Source organism: Oncorhynchus masou, chromosome 21, assembly GCF_036934945.1.
Source record: "Oncorhynchus masou masou isolate Uvic2021 chromosome 21, UVic_Omas_1.1, whole genome shotgun sequence".
NCBI lineage: Eukaryota > Metazoa > Chordata > Actinopteri > Salmoniformes > Salmonidae > Oncorhynchus > Oncorhynchus masou.
In genome coordinates this window covers 17900463-17919701 of record NC_088232.1, presented here as the reverse complement: position 1 = coordinate 17919701, position 19239 = coordinate 17900463, and the positions used below count along the sequence as shown (strand labels likewise).

Here is a 19239-nt window from a genome sequence, read left to right as displayed (position 1 = left end):
AAGAAGCATCAGAGGCTTGGGCGTTGCTCAGCTCAGGGTAATGATACTCAACCATGAGGGAATGGATGCGTCCAAAATGACACCCTATTACTTATATAGTGCACTACTTTTGACCAGAGCCAAAAGAGTGCAGAAGAGTACACTATATATTGTGAATAAGGTGGCATTTTGAAGCATATAATGTGTTCAACCCAGTTCAATGAGTTCTCGACATGCATTCATTCATTCGGAAGTCCTTCTGGTTAAAAATGATCCCAACCCTAAAGTGGATTGGTTATATAGTTTTACTTCTATGCTGCACTGTCGTCACGTGTTTGATTAACAGCTATCATAAACATTGTAAAGAATACTGTACAGCGCCTTCAGAAAGTATTCATACTCTACTGATTCCACATTTAGCTATGTTCATCAAAATTCAAAAATTGATAAAAACGTTTTTCCCCCTCACCCATGTACACACAACACCTCATAATGACAAAGTGAACGTGTTTTTAGAAATGTAAATGTATGGAAAATTAAATACAGAAATCAAATTTACATAAGTATTCACACCCCTGAGTCAATACTTTGTCAAAATAAAGCACCTTTGGCAGCAATTAAAGCGAAGCGAGTCTTTTGGGTACATCTGTAAGAGCTTTGCACATCTGAAATGGAAAATATTTGCCCATTCTTAAATAAATTCTTCAATCTCTGTCAAGTTGATTGTTGATCATTGCTAGACAGCCATTTTCCCTTCAGGATTGTGCCTGTGCTTATACCTGTTTTACGTTTATTTTTTATCCCTCGTACTTGCCGATGACAAGCATAGCCATAACATTATGCAGCCATCAACATACTTGAAAATATGATTAGCTGTGTTGGATTTGCCTTCAAACATAACGCTTTGTATTCAGGACAAAGCGTTTTTTTTGCAGTATTACTTAAGTGCCTTGTTGCAAACAGGATGCATGTTTTGGATTTAGTTTAATTCTGTACAGGCTTCCTTTTTCCCCCCCCTGAGGCATTGAACAACCTTCCTGTTCTTTGTAGTGGAATCTGTTCTTGAAATTCACTACTCAATTGCAGGACCTTAGAGATAATTGTATGTGTGTGGTAGAGAGATGGGGGTATTATTGAACGCGGAATGAGTCCATGCAACTTATTATGCAATTTGTTAAGCACATTTTCACTCATGGACTTCTTTTGGCTTGCCATAACAAAGGGGTTGAATAGTTATTGACTCAAGACATCTGCGCTTTTAATTTTCTATATATTTTCTCAAATGGTGTACCAACAAAATTCAATTGTGACATTATTGTGTGTAGATCAGTGACAACATCTCAATTGAATTACATTTTAATTCAGGCGGTAAGACAAGAATTGTGGAAAAAGTAAAGGTGTGTGAATACTTTCTGAAGGCACTGTACGGACTTCATGAAGTTGAATATGGATGACACGCTTTTCTATGTTTCCAAATCTTTGACTTTGAATTTAAATCACAAATCTTTGTCTTTTGTGACTTTTAAGTGTAGAAAAGCAGGATGCCTGGTTGTGAAGCAGAAAGTAAGCAAAATCTCCAGGAACGAAGCAGCCAGGGATATGATGTCATTGTCAACTTCCCCAGTCTGGGGGCCAAGTCTTTAGTAGGGTTCTCTCTGGTCTACCCTGTTAGGGGACAGGTCCTGAAGGTGTTTATACCCGAGAGGAGAGCTTGTAAATAAGCATTTCATTGTGCTGTGTACACTATGCTGTATATGACAAACTTCGATTTGAAGGCCCAGGCCCCCTGGCTCCATCACTTCATCCGGAATGGTGAAGGGCAGTTCTACATCTACCCAAGGATGCACAGCGTGACGATGGGCAGCACACCAGGCAAGTCCAGTTCAACTTCATAAAACGAGATGCTCTTTACATGATGACGAGGAATACTCTGAAATAAACAAAATGACATTATGATAAAAATAGAAAAGGGGGATGCCCAGGTTCTACCACTAGGAACGATAACAACTTTCTACATGTTCACTACAAGTTAAATCTGTATGCTCTTTGGAGGAAAGACAGTTGATGTCTTTGTGCGACTGTTTGGTACCGTAGGCAGGCGGACGACTGGCACTTGAAGGTGGAGCCAAGGGACCGCCAGGGCATCCTGGAGTGCTGTAAGCAGGCTAGAGCCGTCCTTGAGCAGGGCCAGGATCCTGGGGGTATCTGTGGGGCTGAGACAGGGTAGGAAGAATGTCCAGGTGGAGAGAGCGCTTGTCCTCCTGGGAGCCGACCGGTACCTGTGGTCTAGAACTATGGCCATGGGTGCTGGTCGGGAAGTGTCTCCATGAGAGGCCTGCCAAGGCCATAGTTATGGACCACAGGTACCAGGATATAATAATATAAAAATCACTCACTCTGCACCATTTTCTGTTAAAACAATTAGTGATACCTGCTGCTATAAATGAAAAGAAAGCAATGAATTCATGAATAGAAAGCAGAGATTTAGCGGTCTTGAAATAAAAAGTGAATGATTTCTTAACAGAGGCCCTTTAGGACCAGGCTGTAAACGGATGCTCTGCTAGAGATAAATCAAGAAACAATATGACCTATTCACTCGGTATGCACCTCTTTTTGGTCACAATTAGCTATACCTGCCATTGCACATGAATTAAATTAATGCAAGAATTGAGATTTTACCGGCTCGATATAAAATGCAATTGATTTTATGAATTGAATCTCTACTGTGAAATAGTGTTAGAAATCATTTGAATGTTTTGGAAGCTACCAAGACTAATGACATTGAATTAATGCATTTCTGGATTCTACTGAACAGTACTTATGCCATTTAAACATAGCCAAAACCCCTCAGGGAGAAGGATATTTCAGACAAGCAATCAATGATCGCTGCAGTAGAATAGTATGGCACAGGGGCTTGACATTTCAGTTGGTATTGTTTTAACCCAAAAAAGTTGAAGACTGCTATTGTTTCCCTTCAATAAAATGCATTCAAAACTACTTTCTGCACATTTTTGCTACTTTCTTAGGCTATACAAGTGCCATCTCTTGCTCAAATGTTTATGTTCACACATATGCAGCACCTTTATCAATAATAATAAACCTCTACTTTAGTAAAAAATTAATTATGACAGGTGTGTTGTAATAAAAACAAGTGCTGTCCACTGATTAAATGCAGTCTTTCTGCATTGTGAAGAGGGAAATCCCAGATATTCACAAAGTTTGTGATGAATGACAGGTTGTTTCTTCATGCAAAATAGAATTAAGTTTAAAATTCAATTAAGCTGCTTTATTTGAGGGGTTTAGTGAAGGCGGGTCATTTTTGACCCTTAGGTCAAGGGGTGTATACAGAATGTTAAGACGACATGTTCAGATGTCTCCGATTTTTTTTTATAGATTTTAACTTTCCAGAAAAGGTACATTGAAAATGTTTTGTATTGCTTTAATGGCACTCAAACTTATAAAATATTTAAATGAAGAAAACAATAATAAATCAGTAGTCAGTCACAGTATTTCATGTACACTATTAACATGATAGCTTAGAAATGTTCATAATAGCTTAGAAATGTTCATAATAGTTTAAAATCAAAAAGGTAAATTACTTGATATGACACCTTGATAGGAAACTCGGTAAACTGCAGTAAATTATATTCGTGTCAGTTGTCAGTCACTGCTGTTAGTCCAAGCGCTAGGGTCTGTGGCTTTTGACACACCTGGGGGTATGGAGGATAGGAAAAGCCATTTAGAGCACAGTCATTAGATAATGCTACCCTGAACTTATTTAAATGTTCTAAAGAAGGAATAAATGAATACTGCAGTAGTGTAAAAGGTCACTCACTGCCATGCGCTGCTGCTTGCGGAGCTGTGAGAGTCTGAGCAGGTCCAAGGCATACATGGTCTCTGTTAGAGGCTGGTTCAGGTCAGTGGCGTACCTCTGGACCAGAGACTGGGGGATTCCATAGCGACCATACTGCAGGTGGAGATTGGTCAGAGTGAAACACTGGGCTTAAAGGGCCAACATTGTGGGTCCGTCCCAAATGAGACCCTATTCCCTATATAGTGCACTACTGGGCCCTGGCCAAACGTAGTGCACTATATAGGGAATAGGGTGCCATTTGTGAAGCCAGTGAATGTGTTGTGTACCCTTTTGCATGTAGACTGCACTGTGGATACCTTATGTAACTCAACACAGTACTTACATTAACACACATTGAAATGTATGAGCATAGTACTGCTGCTTAATCCTTAGTGAACATAGTGCTACTTAGCCCACATAGTACTTCTTAGTACTGCATGAGCATAGTACTACCATAGTACTACTACCAGTACTGTATAATTGTGGTGAGGGTGTACCTTGTCAGAGAAGGGCTCCGCTGTCAGATTTATCCCCTCTGACTCCAGTCTTTCCTCCAGGAGGGGTCCCAGGTTGACTGACCTGACAGGCATAGTTTCCATTCCCCCAGCAGGCTGCGTCCTGTGAGCTTCAGACTGGAAAGGAGAGTCTGCCAGGTCACAGTCCGAGATACAGGTTTGGGTTGCCAGGTCTGAGCTGCACGGTTTGGTTGTTGCCTCTGTAATAACTTCATCCTTTAAAGAGGCGCCATCTATAGAGAAGAGTTTATAGGCACTGCCACTGTCACTGGTCATTGCTGGGGGTGACGATGGTATACATGGGTTTGACAGGAAAGGCTTGGCTGAACGATGCTTGGGTCTACGTCCTGGAGTAGATATTTTGAGGTGTGTGTATGGAAGGAGGTCTGTTAACCTGGGAACTCCCATGTCCAACTCGAACGTATCAGACAGAACACTACAAGGTGAGGTGAGCAGTGGTTGTGAGGGCAGGAAAGATCCTTCAGAGTGTGTCAACAACTGCTGTAAGGCCTCCTCTTGTGTAGGGTAGCCCTGTCCCTTAGCCTTGGACATGGTGGTATGAGCTGGCTTCATGTCTTCCAGGGTGTGGAGATCAGTGGTGTGGAGGCCCTGGTCTGAGTGAAGCTCCCCCAACGGGAGGCAGGGTCTCGGCTGTCCCAGGGCTGTGGGAGTAGGCTTACCTGCCAAGCCCAGGTTACCACAGCTCCAGCTCCTCAGTGGCATTGCTCTGTGGGTGTGACTGTGATGGGTCTGGCTCCAGCCTGTGCTCAGAAGGTTGCAGCTGGTCATGGAGGCTCCTAGAGATGGTAAGGTAGTGGACTGGTGCTCTGGTCTGGTCTGTAAGGTGGTCTTGCTGGGGTGGGTCGGGGTGAGGGGGAGGCCGGTGGACTCTGGGGATGGGAGGTGACTGGGTTGAAAACCAGACGAGGACCTACTCAAGGAAGAAGACGTCTTTTTGAACCTCCCTTCTGAAACAAACAGGTACAGGTGTGTGCATAATGCACATCATTTGTTACTTACTTTATTATATGAAGCTCTTTCCAGTGGAAAATAGAAATACATGAGAAACAGAAAAAAAAAGAATATTTATTGAATGGTGAAAGTTGACTGGTATACAATGGTTGTCCGTTAGGAATTGATGGTGAGTGAAATGAGAGGAGGCAGAAATAAGCAGGTAGACAGGCCGGTCTAGTACACCACTGAGTAGTTTATTCCATCCCCGGGCTCTCACTCGGACAGTGGCACACTTCAGAACTCCTCAAAGACTGTCGTTATGTCCCAATGGGCACCCTATTACCTATGTAGTGCACTATGGGCCTTGGTCAAAAGGAAAAGGGTGCCATTTGGGACTTGTCCTAATACAGTGGCGAGAACAAGTATTTTTTGCAGGTTTTCCGACTTACAATGCATTTAGAGGTCTGTAATCTTTATCATAGGTAAACTTCAACTGTGAGAGACGGAATCTAAAACAAAAATCCAGAAAATCACATTGATTTTTAAGTAATTAATTTGCATTTTATTGCATGACATAAGTATTTGATCACCTACCAACCAGTATGAATTCCGGCTCTCACAGACCTGTTAGTTTTCTTTAAGAAGCCCTCCTGTTCTCCACTCATTAACTGCATTAACTGCACCTGTTTGAATTCGTTATCTGTATAAAAGACACCTGTCCACACACTCAATCAAACAGACTACAACCTCTCCACAATGGCCAAGGCCAGGGAGCTGTGCAAGGACATCAGGGATAAAATTGTAGACCTGCACAAGGCTGGGATGGGCTACAGGACAATAGGCAAGCAGCTTGGTGAGAAGGCAACAACTGTTGGCGCAAGTATTCGAAAATGGAAGAAGTTCAAGATGACGGTCAATCACCCTCGGTCTGGGGCTCCATGCAAGATCTCACCTCGTGGGGCATCAATGATCATGAGGAAGGTGAGGGATCAGCCCAGAACAACACGGCAGGACCTGGTCAATGACCTGAAGAGAGCTGGGACCAGAGTCTCAAAGAAGACCATTACTAACAAACTACACCGTCATGGATTAAAATCCTGCAGCACACGCAAGGTCCCCCTGCTCAAGCCAGCGCATGTCCAGGCCCGTCTGAAGTTTGCCGTCTGAAAATTACCTGGATGATCCAGAGGAGGAATGGGGAAGGTTATGTGGTCTGATGAGACAAAAATAGAGCTTTTTGGTCTCGACTCCACTCGCTGTGTTTGGAGGAAGAAGAAGGATGAGTACAACCCCAAGAACACCATCCCAACCGTGAAGCATGGAGGTGGAAACATCATTCTTTGGGGATGCTTTTCTACAAAGGGGACAGGACGACTCCACCGTATTGAGGGGAGGATGGATGGGGCCATGTATTGCGAGATCTTGGCCAACAATCTCCTTCCCTCAGTAAGAGCATTGAAGATGGGTCGTGGCTGGGTCTTCCAGCATGACAACGACCCGAAACACACAGCCAGGGCAACTAAGGAGTGGCTCTGTAAGAAGCATCTCAAGGTCCTGGAGTGGCCTAGCCAGTCTCCAGACCTGAACCCAATAGAAAATCTTTGGAGGGAGCTGAAAGTCCGTATTGCCCAGCGACAACCCCGAAACCTGAAGGATCTGGAGAAGGTCTGTATGGAGGAGTGGGCCAAAATCCCTGCTGCAGTGTGCGCACACCTGGTCAAGAACTACAGGAAACGTATGATCTCTGTAATTGCAAACAAAGGTTTCTGTACCAAATATTAAGTTCTGCTTTTCTGATGTTTCGAATACTTATGTCATGCAATAAAATGCAAATGAATTACTTAAAAATCATACAATGTGATTTTCTCGATTTTTGTTTTAGATTCTGTCATTCACAGTTGAAGTGTACCTATGATAAAAAATTAAACCTCTACATGCTTTGTAAGTAGGAAAAGCTGCAAAATCGGCAGTGTATCAAATACTTGTTCTCCCCATTGTATATCTCAGCAAGTATTACTCCTAGCATCAGAAGTGCTATGGGAATATTGCAATGAGCTGTATTTAACACAGATTTGAAGGTTTCCTCAACTCTAATACACAGCTTATATCTTAAACATTTTAATAGTTTGTTTCAGTCACAACTATGCATTTTAATGCGCCCACAATTATTGTTGAACAAAAAATGTTGCATTTCCATTTTGCCAAGTATAATTTAACCATTTGGGTAAATCTTAAATTATTTGCATAATGTAGGTCTGTATTTAAGCACATTATAAAATATTGTGCAACATATGGTTCTGAACTAGAAAAATATACACACAAAAACAGCAAAAATCTAGAGAGAAATATACAAGTGTGGAAAATACTGACGTCAAACTCTCCACAGAGGCTGTTGACATTCACAACAGCCTACAAAAATCAGCACCATTCTTTATGTTATACATTATTTTAAAGACTAAAACCCAAAGCAAACAACCACAATAAGAATGGTTTAGTGTTCAAATAAAGCAAGCTTTCACAGTAAATATGTAAGTCGTACTGACAAGTATTTCATTTTTAAACTACATCTTATCGTCACACCTTTGGTTCAACAGTCACCAATTTTAGCAAATGCAAAACCACCATCACGCATTATACTAAGACAGAACTCTTCCTGTATGGGTCTAGAAACAGCCCCACAGAACACATACAGTAGTACAGGTCTCTGAGAAGAATTTAGTTACTGATTGAGTGTAAAAGAGTTAGCTGTCCTCTCCCTGTCTTTTCTACTCAGGCAGCAATAGATACCATCTCATCAGTTTAGTTCTCCCCCGTTTTCAATGAAGGGAAAATACATTTTTGCAAAAAAAAAAATAGAGTCAGAAGATCAGTGCCTGTATTCAAAAAGCTCTGCGTAAGAGTGCTGATCTAGGATCAGGTCCCCCTGCTGTCTGTATAATCGTATTCATAATATCTGAAAGGCAAAACTGATCAAAAATCAGTCCATAATTAGGAGCCCAAAGCCTTTAGATAGAGAATGAGGTGGTTGGAGAAGACCCATGGCAGCAAGAAGAGGATGAAGAAGAGGAGAGTCAGAGTCGAGTCAGGCTGTTGTTACCGTTCTCCAGATTCTCGTTGCTCTCGTAGCAGCCAGAGTCTCGTGGAGAGTCCCCCAGTGGGCCCCGGCGGTCCAGTAACAGCTTCTCCTGAGAACCCCCTGTCTGGCTGCTACGGTCCGGGTCGCTGCTACCTGTAGGGTACAACAAAACCAGCAGAGGGACGTCAACGGAACGGCGTAAAACGTGGTTTCCATGTTTGAAAACGTTCCATTTATTCCACTCCAGCCATTACAACGAGCCCGTCCTCTTATAGCTCCTCCCACCAGCCTCCTCTGGTGTCTATGTGCGTGTGCGTTCCTGTGTCTATCAGTGTGTGTACTAACCGTCATACTCCTGCAGAAGCTCCACAGCGGTGAGCAGCACAGCCCTGTGCTGAGGGTCTCCGATGTCAAGCTCATCTAGATCCTCCTCTTCCAGAAGCTTAAAGGTATCCAGGTCCTCATAGCCATTGAAGAGGAAAGTGGGCAGGTGCTCCTGGGGCAAAGGATAGGGGGAGGCTTTGGTCACGTAGTCAACACATATACAGTGGGGAGAACAAGTATTTGATACACTGCTGATTTTGCAGGTTTTCCTACGTAGAAAGCATGTAGAGGTCTGTAATTTCTATCATAGGTACACTTCAACTGTGAGAGGCGGAATCAAAAACAAAAATCCAGAAAATCACATTGTATGATTTTTAAGTAATTCATTTGCATTTTATTGCATGACATAAGTATTTGATCACCTACCAACCAGTAAGAATTCCGGCTCTCACAGACCTGTTAGTTTTTCTTTAAGAAGCCCTCCTGTTCTCCACTCATTACCTGTATTAACTGCACCTGTTTGAACTCGTTACCTAAATAAAATACACCTGTCCACACACTCAATCAAACAGACTCCAACCTCTCCAAAATGGACAAGACCAGAGAGCTGTGTAAGGACATCAGGGATAAAATTGTAGACCTGCACAAGGCTGGGATGGGCTACAGGACAATAGGCAAACAGCTTGGTGAGAAGGCAACAACTGTTGGCGCAATTATTCGAAAATGGAAGAAGTCCAAGATGACGGTCAATCACCATCGGTCTGGGGCTCCATGCAAGATCTCACCTCGTGGGGCATCAATGATCATGAGGAAGGTGAGGGATCAGCCCAGAACTACACGGCAGGACCTGGTCAATGACCTGAAGAGAGCTGGGACCACAGTCTCAAAGAAAACCATAAGTAACACACTATGCCATCATGGATTAAAATCCTGCAGCGCACGCAATGTCCCCCTGCTCAAGCCAGCGCATGTCCAGGCCCATCTGAAGTTTGTCAATGACCATCTGGATGATCCAGAGGAGGAACGGGAGAAGGTCGTGTGGTCTGATGAGACAAAAATAGAGCCTTTTGGTATAAACTCCACTCGCCGTGTTTGGAGGAAGAAGAAGGATGAGTACAACCCCAAGAACACCATCCTGTGAAGCATGGAGGTGGAAACATACAATGTGATTTTCTGGATTTTTGTTACAGACCTCTACATGCTTTGTAAGTAGAACAACCTGCAAAATCAGCAGTGTATCAAATACTTGTTCTCCCCACTGTACATATAAACACACACATAGTTGAAGTCGGAGGTTTACATACACCTTAGCCAAATACATTTGAACTCACTTTTTCACAATTCCTGATATTTAATCCTAGTAACAATTCCCTGTCTTTGGTCAGTTATTTCACATTCTTAAAATAAAGTGGTGATCCTGTCAGAATAATAGTAGAGAGAATGATTTTTCAGCTTTTATTTCTTTCATCACATTCCCAGTGGGTCAGAAGTTTACACACACTCAATTAGTATTTGGTAGCATTTCCTTTAAATTGCTGAACTTGGGTCAAACGTTTCGGATAGCCTTCCACAAGCTTCCCACAATAGGTTGGGTGTATTTTGGCCCATTCCTCCTGACAGAGCTGGAGTAACTGAGTCTGGTTTGAAGGCCTCCTTGCTCGCACACGCTTTTTCAGTTCTGACCACACATTTTCTATAGGATTGAGGTCAGGGCTTTGTGATGGCCACTCCAATACCATGACTTTGTTGTCCTTAGGCCATTTTGCCACAACTTTGGAAGCATGCTTGGGGTTATTGTCCATTTGGAAGACCCATTTGCGGCCAAGCTTTAACTTCCTGACTGATGTCTTGAGAGGTTGCTTCAATATATCCACGTAAAATTTCCTTTCTCATGAAGCAATCTAGTGAAGTGCACCAGTCCCTCCTGCAGCAAAGCACCTCCACCACATGATGCTGCCACCCCCGTGCTTCACGGTTGGGATGGTGTTCTTCGGCTTGCCAGCATCCCCCTTTATCCTCCAAACATAACGATGGTCATTATGGCCAAACAGTTCTATTTTTGTTTCATCGGACCAGAGGATATTTCTCCAAAAAGTATGATCTTTGTCTCCATGTGCAGTTGCAAACTGTAGTTTGGCTTTTTTATGGTGGATTCAGAGCAGTGGTTCTTCCTAGCTGAGCGGCCTTTCAGGTTATGTCGATATTTGACTCGTTTTACTGTGGATATAGATACTTTTGTACCGGTTTCTTCCAACATCTTCACAAGGTCCTTTGCTGCTGTTCTGGGATTGATTTCCACTTTTCGCACCAAAGTACGTTCATCCCTAGGAGACAGAACGCGTCTCCTTCCTGAGCGGTATGACGGTCTGCGTGGTCCCATGGTGTTTATACTTGCGTACTATTGTTTGTACAGATGAACATAGTACCTTCAGGCGTTTGGAAATTGCTCCCAAGGATGAACCAGACTTGGAGGTCTTGGCTGATTTCTTTTGATTTTCCTATAATGTCAAACAAATAGGCACTGCGTTTGAAGGTAGGTCTTGAAATACATCCACAGGTACACCTCCAATTGACTCAAATTATGTCAATTAGCCTACCAGAAGCTTCTAAAACCATGTAATTTTCCAAGGTGTTTAAAGGCACAGTCAACTTAGTGTATGTAAACCTCTGACCCACTGGAATTGTGATACAGTGAATTACAAGTGAAATAATCTGTCTGTAAACAATTGTTTTAAAAACGACTTGTGTCATGCACAAAGTAGATATCCTAACAGACTTGCCAAAACTATAGTTTGTTAACAAGACATTTGGAGTGGTTGAAAAACGAGTTTGAATGTCCCCAACCTAAGTGTATGTACATTTCTGACTTCACCTCTATATATCACAAAAGGAGGAGGATATTAACAGCATCCAAGTGTGTGAGTGTCTACAATTACTGTAGGGTTGTTACTATGAGGCTGAGTGTGTGAGTTTGTCTGTGTTTATACTGTACTAATCTAGTCATTACTTTGAGGTTGATGCGTTCCAGGAGTTCCTCAACAGATGTGGGTTTGGGCTGCCGTCCCTTCCTCCTCCGTCGGGTGTGCTTAGGTTTGTCTTCCTCCTCAGCCAGAACGTCCACGTAGATGAACTTAAATGTTCCCACCTTACTGTTCAGCAGGCCCATCCACGTCCCCATTGGAGGCTTGCTGATGATGTCAATCACATCACCTCTCTGCAAAACAAGGACAAACACTATGATTGGTCCATTTGGATTATATATATATATATATATATGTGTGTGTGTATTACCTTCAGTTTGAGAGAGTCAGTGTCGTAGGGGCTGGGGGTGAAGTCAGTGTGCACCATAGCTCGACCACAGAAGGGTCCTCTGTAGGGAAGTTCATCCTCCTCTCCATCCTCAGACTTCACACTCTCTCTGTTGCTGTTGGAGGAGTCTGTGGTGCCCACTGTCTGACCACCTGCAAACAACAAGAGACGAGAGGGTCATTCAAAAGGATCGAAACCACATCGAGATATATGGAAAATTAACATGCAAGAGTTGTCTGCTCTGCCTGCTGGTCACTGTAAATAACAGTTTCACTTTGGAATTAAGCTGACTATAGGCCACATACAAGACAAATAAATGTGGACCCAGACAGACCCCCACACCTACCCCCAAACACAGGTGGTACTTACTCATGGAGCTCTGTCCGCTGAGGGAGCTCCTCAGGCTCTCCACTGACCCTCCAGCCTTCAGCTTGATTTTCTCCAGTGACTCTGTGTCTGTGTGGCTGTGGGGGGAATGGGGCCCGCTGGACATACGGTCTGGGCTTAACTGGAAGGCAAGAAGAGCAAACTACAGATTTATTACATGGTTACTACATGTTCCCTCCAGCTTAATCTCTCAATCGCCATGAACCAAGTCCAACGAATTTCCACCAGGGACACGAGCGAGATTGTAAGTACGGTTTAACCACTGGGTCATTTTGCATATGATTCGCATCGAGTCTGACGTACCTGTTCAGAGAGAGCGCAGTGGTATCTCTTGGAGATGCGTTTTCTCATGGTTTCTTTCACGGACTTCACTTTCTTGCCCAAAGAGATTCGATGGTTCGTCTGTGGAGACTTGACTACACCTTTCACACTGGCATCCCCATCTTTGTTCTAAAATTAGTAGGAAGTATAGGAGGTCTGGAAACAAAAGCATTGGAAAACAACAAATCCCAACTCAATGATTCAAATGATTGTTAAACTACTTACAGTGAGGTCCTGATCTCCGATGACCATGTGCAGAGACCGGTTGGTCAGATCAAACCCACCAAAGCTACAGGTTCTCTGTGAAAGAAAAGGAGGAAATCAATAAACCACCTTAAAACGATCACTTCCAGATGGAGATATTGACAGGTTAATCAATCAAGCACATACGACAGTGTGGTTCATTGTGACGATAGTTTTGGGCTGAGTGAAGATCTAACCGGTCCTAGCCTGGTCCCAGATTTGTTTGTGCTCATGCCAAGTCAATTGCTGTCATTGTCAAGCTAAACATTACAATTCCACAAGTTGGCAAGGGAGACAGACTGGCACCCAGGCTAAACTGTCCCCGACGAACGATATAGAAACTACACAGTGCATACACTAATTCCTAAACGGCGCCCTATTCCCTATATAGTGTTCTGCTTTTGACCAGAGCCATGTGGGTAGTGCACTATATAGGGAATAGGTTGCCATTTGGGATCTGGCCAAACATTACTCACCCCATGGTAGCTGAGTGGGCCGATTACTCTCCTGATCTCTCCATCCGTGACTGACCGGGCCATCCTGGGTCCATCCACTCCACCACCAACCTCTATCTCTGACAGGGAAGAACCACTACCCCCGGCCCTCACGTCGCCACTGGGGCATCTCCCTGGGCTACAGGCTGGGCTGGATCCTCCTACATCATCAGGTAAAAGGAGAGAACGTGCTCAACTCTTATCATCTTGCTTAAACAAATGAAGGGTACTTGGAACCAAAAATAGATCACATAAAAAAAAATAACTGGGATATATGTAGCAATTTAAGCTTGGTTTCAATTTTGTCATAGCAACACATTTTAATAGAAAGGGTAATTTTCCTGAAGAAAATTGTGACACTTCCTTCACCTGTCTTACTGAAGGCTGTGGACAGTCGCTGGCTGGTGCTGGAGACTGTATCCAGGCTGCGGGTGTGTGTGTTGCTGCTGCAGGTGTCCAAGGAGGAGGAGGAGGGGGAGGTGGTCAGGCTGTCTGAGTCTTGAAGGTCATGAGTCAGCTGGTCGCGCAAGGCGGAGGCCAGGGAGTCAACGTGGTGACACCCGCCAGACTGCTTCTTCTGAACCCCAGAGTACAGGGACAGAGAGGACATGGCATCACCCAGGACAGGCCCAGCCATACTCAGAGACTCTGGGAGGGACATGGGAGATGACAGGAGTAAGGACAGGTTTGTGGCAGAGTCAGGGAATCGCAAGACAATGTGATGTGTAATGGATGACAACTCAACTTGGATTAGTAGTAGTAGTAGTCTTTTTTAAACAAGCCAAGTGAAGACCTCTAAAGTACAACAACATAATTTGTTGGGTTATAGACTACAGACTATTTAACGCTTCACATCTGGACCCTAATGGGACTTGTCCAAATCATATCTGGTACACTATGGTCTTGCCCTAATCTTCACCCTACACTTGTTGAAAAAAAGGTGCTATCCAAAAAAGGTTCTTTGGCTGTCCCTATAAGAAAACCCTTTGAAGAACCCCTTTTGGTTCCAGGTAGAACCCTTATAGTTCCATGTAGAACCCTTTCCACATAGGGTTCTCAATAGGGTTCTCCTATGGGGGACTAAGAGTGTTTGGACTTATCATAAGACTCCTGCCGTGACCCGTCTCACCGTCAGACTCAGGCTTCTTGGACTCGTCGATCTTGAGGAGTTTCTTGCGGACCCTGCGAGTGGAGCCGACCAGCTTATGGAGCCGTCTGAACGTCCCAGACTCCTCCTGTTCACCCTCCGACTGCTCACCTGGCTGAAGATGAACAGACGAACCGGGTTGGAAGGAGAGGAGACCCAGTTAAAGAGTGGGTGAGGATGATAAAGAGTCAGTCAGTAGAGCTCTGAAGCCTTAAAACTAGGAAGATGGAACCTGTGAAAAAGAAAGTAGGTTTGAATGTTTATTTGACCTGTTTATAAGGTCAAGTTAGTCTTCGTGCGATTCTTCACCCTTTCCGAGAAATGCATAATGAGAACATAGCTCTATTATTGTTAAGGTAGAGACTGCATGCAGCATATGACCTCAATATAAAATAACAAAGTATCAATCCAGAGTGTAGACCTGCAGTCTATGTATAGGCACTGTGGTCGGCCTGTTTGACTATAGGCACTGTGGTCGGCCTGTTTGACTCTGTGGTTTATGCTAGAAAACAAAAGGTTTTCAAGCTGGAATACCCCCCTCCCCCATCTACATGAAAAAAAAAGGTCAGCGTAGTTAGAAGTGTCAGACCAAAATACCATCTCATATGTAGTGCCTGGGACAGTGGTCAGAAAAAAACCCATCAGTTTATTCACAGTGGATCAATAGCACGCCACAGCTATCAAATCAGACACTTTCCCGCGTCCTTTTTATGTGCTTATGATGACATGCTGAATGTGCTACAGCTCACCAGAGTTAGTGAGAAAGAAACCAGATGTGAAAGCTACAGCTGTGGACCAGAGGAGAAAAAGAAACCATGGTTATCATTTCTTAAATATAGCCTAGCACACATCTGACCACATGGGCTCATCTTGTCACAGAGCATCTCATCTTGGTGAGATAAAAATGTCCACCTTAAAATGTACACCTGATTCAGGGGCTTTCATACAGGCTACATCACAGTACGTATAGCATCTTGAACCATTAAATATAATGCCTATTCCGCCCGTCTAGAGCAGGTTTTACCTTGGCAAAAAAAAAAGAGATAAGATTAAAAATGTTTGAGAGAGTACTCTATTATTTACAGAACTATAGTTGTCAATTCTTAATGAGCAAACTCAAATTATGATAAAGAACAGTATGTATGTTCTAATAATTGGAAGATAAAGTTGAAGTCAGAAGCTGTAGCCACAACATGGAGCCAAGAACTAGCAGGAAAACAAGTGAAGTCCCCAGGGAAATGTGCATCAATTTAAAGCTCAACAGCGCAAACACTTTGGTTTTGATGGGGATACACTACAAACAGAGAATTAGGTTTAGAATTGTATTTTTTTAAAGTGACAGTAGGAGGATAGAGAAAATGGCCGTGGGAAGAGATGACAGAGCGAGAAACAGAGTGAGGCCATCCAGATGAATCTGAAATATGTGGGCTGGACCTGAGCCCCCTAATCACCCCAACCATGCAGAAAAGAGCTGTGGCCTGCATAACACAGCACAGTGCTGGATCTACCCACTCACAGCAACACAATAGGGGGTTAAGCAGGTGCTTTGACTGGGATGAATAGAGGGCTGCCTGTTGGGAAAGGGCCTGGAGTGGGCAGGTTGCAGGTTACACCACACAGAGAGAGACAGAGGGGGGGCATAAACAACTCACTAGCCTTGTTAGATGGCAGAACGATGAGCGCATACGGTATACACCAAACACACCAAATCCATACAGAGTTACAACACTCTTATATCCATGGGTTATCAGCGACACTTACATTGCAGTTGGAGGACTCGTTCAGGGTTGGACTGGGCGCATCAGGCCATTCTGTAAGATCAGTGCTGCAGTTCTGTCTGTTCTGGCTCTCAAACTCTTTCAGCTGTGAGGAGGAGAGGGGAGAGAAGAGAGGAGACTCGATAAGTATCCAATATGGCACGATAAGAGCTAAAGAAGCACAATAAATACGTGATCAAATCAGACTTGTATTCCCTCGTTATAAATCCTACTGAGATGCTCAATATCCAGTAATTGCAGAGGACTCTTACAGTACATCCTGAGAAAAGAGATCCAGTACAGTATCTGGAGGAAAATACATCATACGGTAGGAAGACAGGATGTGACATCATCATACCCTTGCCAAGGCCTCCTCCACGCTTATCATCTTCTCCTTGACCATCATCATCAGCTGGATGCGCTCTTCATCACTCATAGTGATGTCACTGGCTACAAAACCTATGTCCTCACCTGGTAAATAGAACACAGGGAATTTAAGAAAACCCCTTTTTCAAATGTTAGGAACAAACTGTGTTTTTAACTCATAGAAACATCAACATGTGTAAATAAATTTGTAAATATGTATGTACCGTGTATATTATAGGTACTTAGTTGTATTAGTAGTTGCAGCAGTTGTTTTTGTTAGTTGTAGGCCTATTTGTAGTTGTACAACTTTTCTGTAAGTTTAAAATACGTATTATTATTATGTCACTGTTAGACAGTAGTTGCCATATTATTGTTGTTACTAAGTATCTGGTGCATTTTTTAAATATATATATTTTTACACTATTGAAAAAAAAACGTATTTATTTAAAAAATCATATTTAAATGTATTATTCCCCCCCCACACACACCAAATACAAACAAACATATATGAACAACAACTTCAACGCAAACAACGACGACATCTCTTCCGCCCAGACCCACATGCTCACACACCGTGCCTGCATTGTTTGCCACATGGCCTGAAACACCACCATTTTGTTTCTCTCCGTAGCCCACGCAATTTCAATAGTTAAATCATGAATCATTTGATTTTTCCATTGTGTTAATGATGGCGGATTCATTGAATTCTAAGGTTTTTAGTAAACCTTTTCTCAAGATGAGTGACTAGTAGAGAATCGTCCAACCCATCGGGTATCTCACTACACCCCCATATGCCATGTCTTGAAGTATGCAGAGATTAAAAGTACATTTAGATTGCAAGTTATGGAATACTCCGCCCACAACTTCCACACTTTATAGCATTCCCACAAAGCATGGATTATTGAGTCTTATTAGTTTTACACTTAAAACATGACTCTACCATTGTGCTGTAGAATTTGTGAAGTGTGTAATAAATTCTATACATTAGTTTATACTGTATTAAGGGTACATTTTCATTAACTGTAATTTTGTTAGATAAGCTCCAACTTTCCCTCCATTTTATGCCAAAAATAGTTATTGGTTCCAATAGTTTATATTTTCTAATAGATTGTCAGTTGGATAGGCTCTCTCTGCAATGTTTTGTATATCTTGCCTATCAAATGAACATCCTTTTCTGACTCAAATAAGATTCTCTCAGGGTTGCTCAGACATTTCGTGATATGTAACTTTTAAGTTGCATGTATTTGAAACTGGTCAGTTCAAAATTCCTTTTTTAATTCCGACACGGAAATAAATGTATTTCCTGTTACCAAGTCATTTACGATTTCTATGCTTTTAGTTTTCCATTTGGACCCATTTATCTGTGAATTCTGAAACACTATCCAAGGATTGTTCCATAAGGGTGTGTTTTTTTGGGAGTGATATTGGTTCTTGTAGAATACGTTTCATTTTCTTCCATATTGTTATAGGGTTCTTAACTATGAAGTTAATGTTCTTAGCTTTATCCTTTTAAATTACACATGTAAAAAGATTCTGGGGATGAACATGCACATCTTCAATATGTGCCCATTGCTCCTCTTTAATGCATTTAACTATATGTTGAAAGTAAAAGCCTTGGGTAGCGAGTTGATACAATTCCAAGTCTGGAAGGTTAAACGCCTCATACTTAGGAAGATGTAAAACGTTCCTTTTAATTCTATGAATGTTATTTGCCCGTATATAGTCTTATGACCAGGTACACTTTTTAAAAGGATGTATTTTGTGGGGTAATTTGTATTACCGAAAATGAATACAAAAACTGTGGGCGCAAAGCCATGTTAAAGAGGTTTATTCTACCTGTGAGAGTTAAGGAAAGATTATTCCATTTAATTAGATCTGCTTTCATATGGATGAGTAATGGAATACAGTTATCTTTATATATTTGTTGTTACTTATTATGCATCGCAAGTATTTTAGTAAAAAAAACAAAATAATGACAATACTGAGATTTTTTTGTATTCTGAAAAGATTTTTAGCAAAGGGGGCATTGAGTTTTCAATATTGTTCAGGTATATCAGGAGATCTGCAAATACGTTTGGTTTATATTCATGTTTACCGCCGCCCCCCAGCACATGCCGTGCGGGATTGGATACCAGTCCCAACTCTCTCCTATACACTTCCCGCTTACCAGTCTTCCCTTCATTTCAGTGCAATCCCTTTCAATAAACACAAAATGAGATCCAAAAAAAAACAGATGCAGTGAGAATGGGACACAGTTCCCTGACTTGTGTGATCAGAAATATGTTGGGTAAAGACGGAGGGTGTATCCAAAACAAAAACATACCTCTCGTGGTCTGCCGCACGACACCTTTCTGCGACTTCCGGAAATTCTGCCAGAATGACTTGTTTTTCAGTCTCTTTCCGTCCCATTTTCCTAAACAAGGAGGTACAGTGGGGTTTAAAACAGGTAAAAACCACAATGGCTACCCCTAGCAAACTTTCAAAATATGTAGATGGTTTTTTAGGTTATGCATA

General features: G+C 42.5%; 1 protein-coding gene across 5 annotated transcripts in view; it reads right to left on the bottom strand.

The window, feature by feature from the left end:
* Positions 1-3097: 3097 nt before the first annotated feature.
* The window catches only part of LOC135507892 (SAM and SH3 domain-containing protein 1-like), an 88183-nt gene continuing 72041 nt past the window's right edge, over positions 3098-19239 (bottom strand). For 2 of the 5 annotated variants that reach the window (XM_064927649.1, XM_064927650.1), the window contains 16 exons: positions 19049-19138; positions 16718-16830; positions 16364-16465; positions 14585-14717; positions 13825-14103; positions 13438-13616; positions 12944-13018; positions 12701-12847; positions 12380-12518; positions 11993-12162; positions 11709-11915; positions 8723-8873; positions 8399-8530; positions 4330-5315; positions 3815-3946; positions 3100-3689 (listed from right to left, as the gene is read on the bottom strand). In XM_064927649.1, the coding sequence (XP_064783721.1) occupies positions 3633-3689; positions 3815-3946; positions 4330-5315; positions 8399-8530; positions 8723-8873; positions 11709-11915; positions 11993-12162; positions 12380-12518; positions 12701-12847; positions 12944-13018; positions 13438-13616; positions 13825-14103; positions 14585-14717; positions 16364-16465; positions 16718-16830; positions 19049-19138 (3092 nt within the window). In that variant the 3' untranslated portion in view covers positions 3100-3632. Of the gene's footprint in view, positions 3690-3814; positions 3947-4329; positions 5316-8398; positions 8531-8722; positions 8874-11708; positions 11916-11992; positions 12163-12379; positions 12519-12700; positions 12848-12943; positions 13019-13437; positions 13617-13824; positions 14104-14584; positions 14718-16363; positions 16466-16717; positions 16831-19048; positions 19139-19239 lie in introns of all 5 variants that reach the window. The other 3 variants (XM_064927646.1, XM_064927647.1, XM_064927648.1) reach the window with 3 other exon arrangements.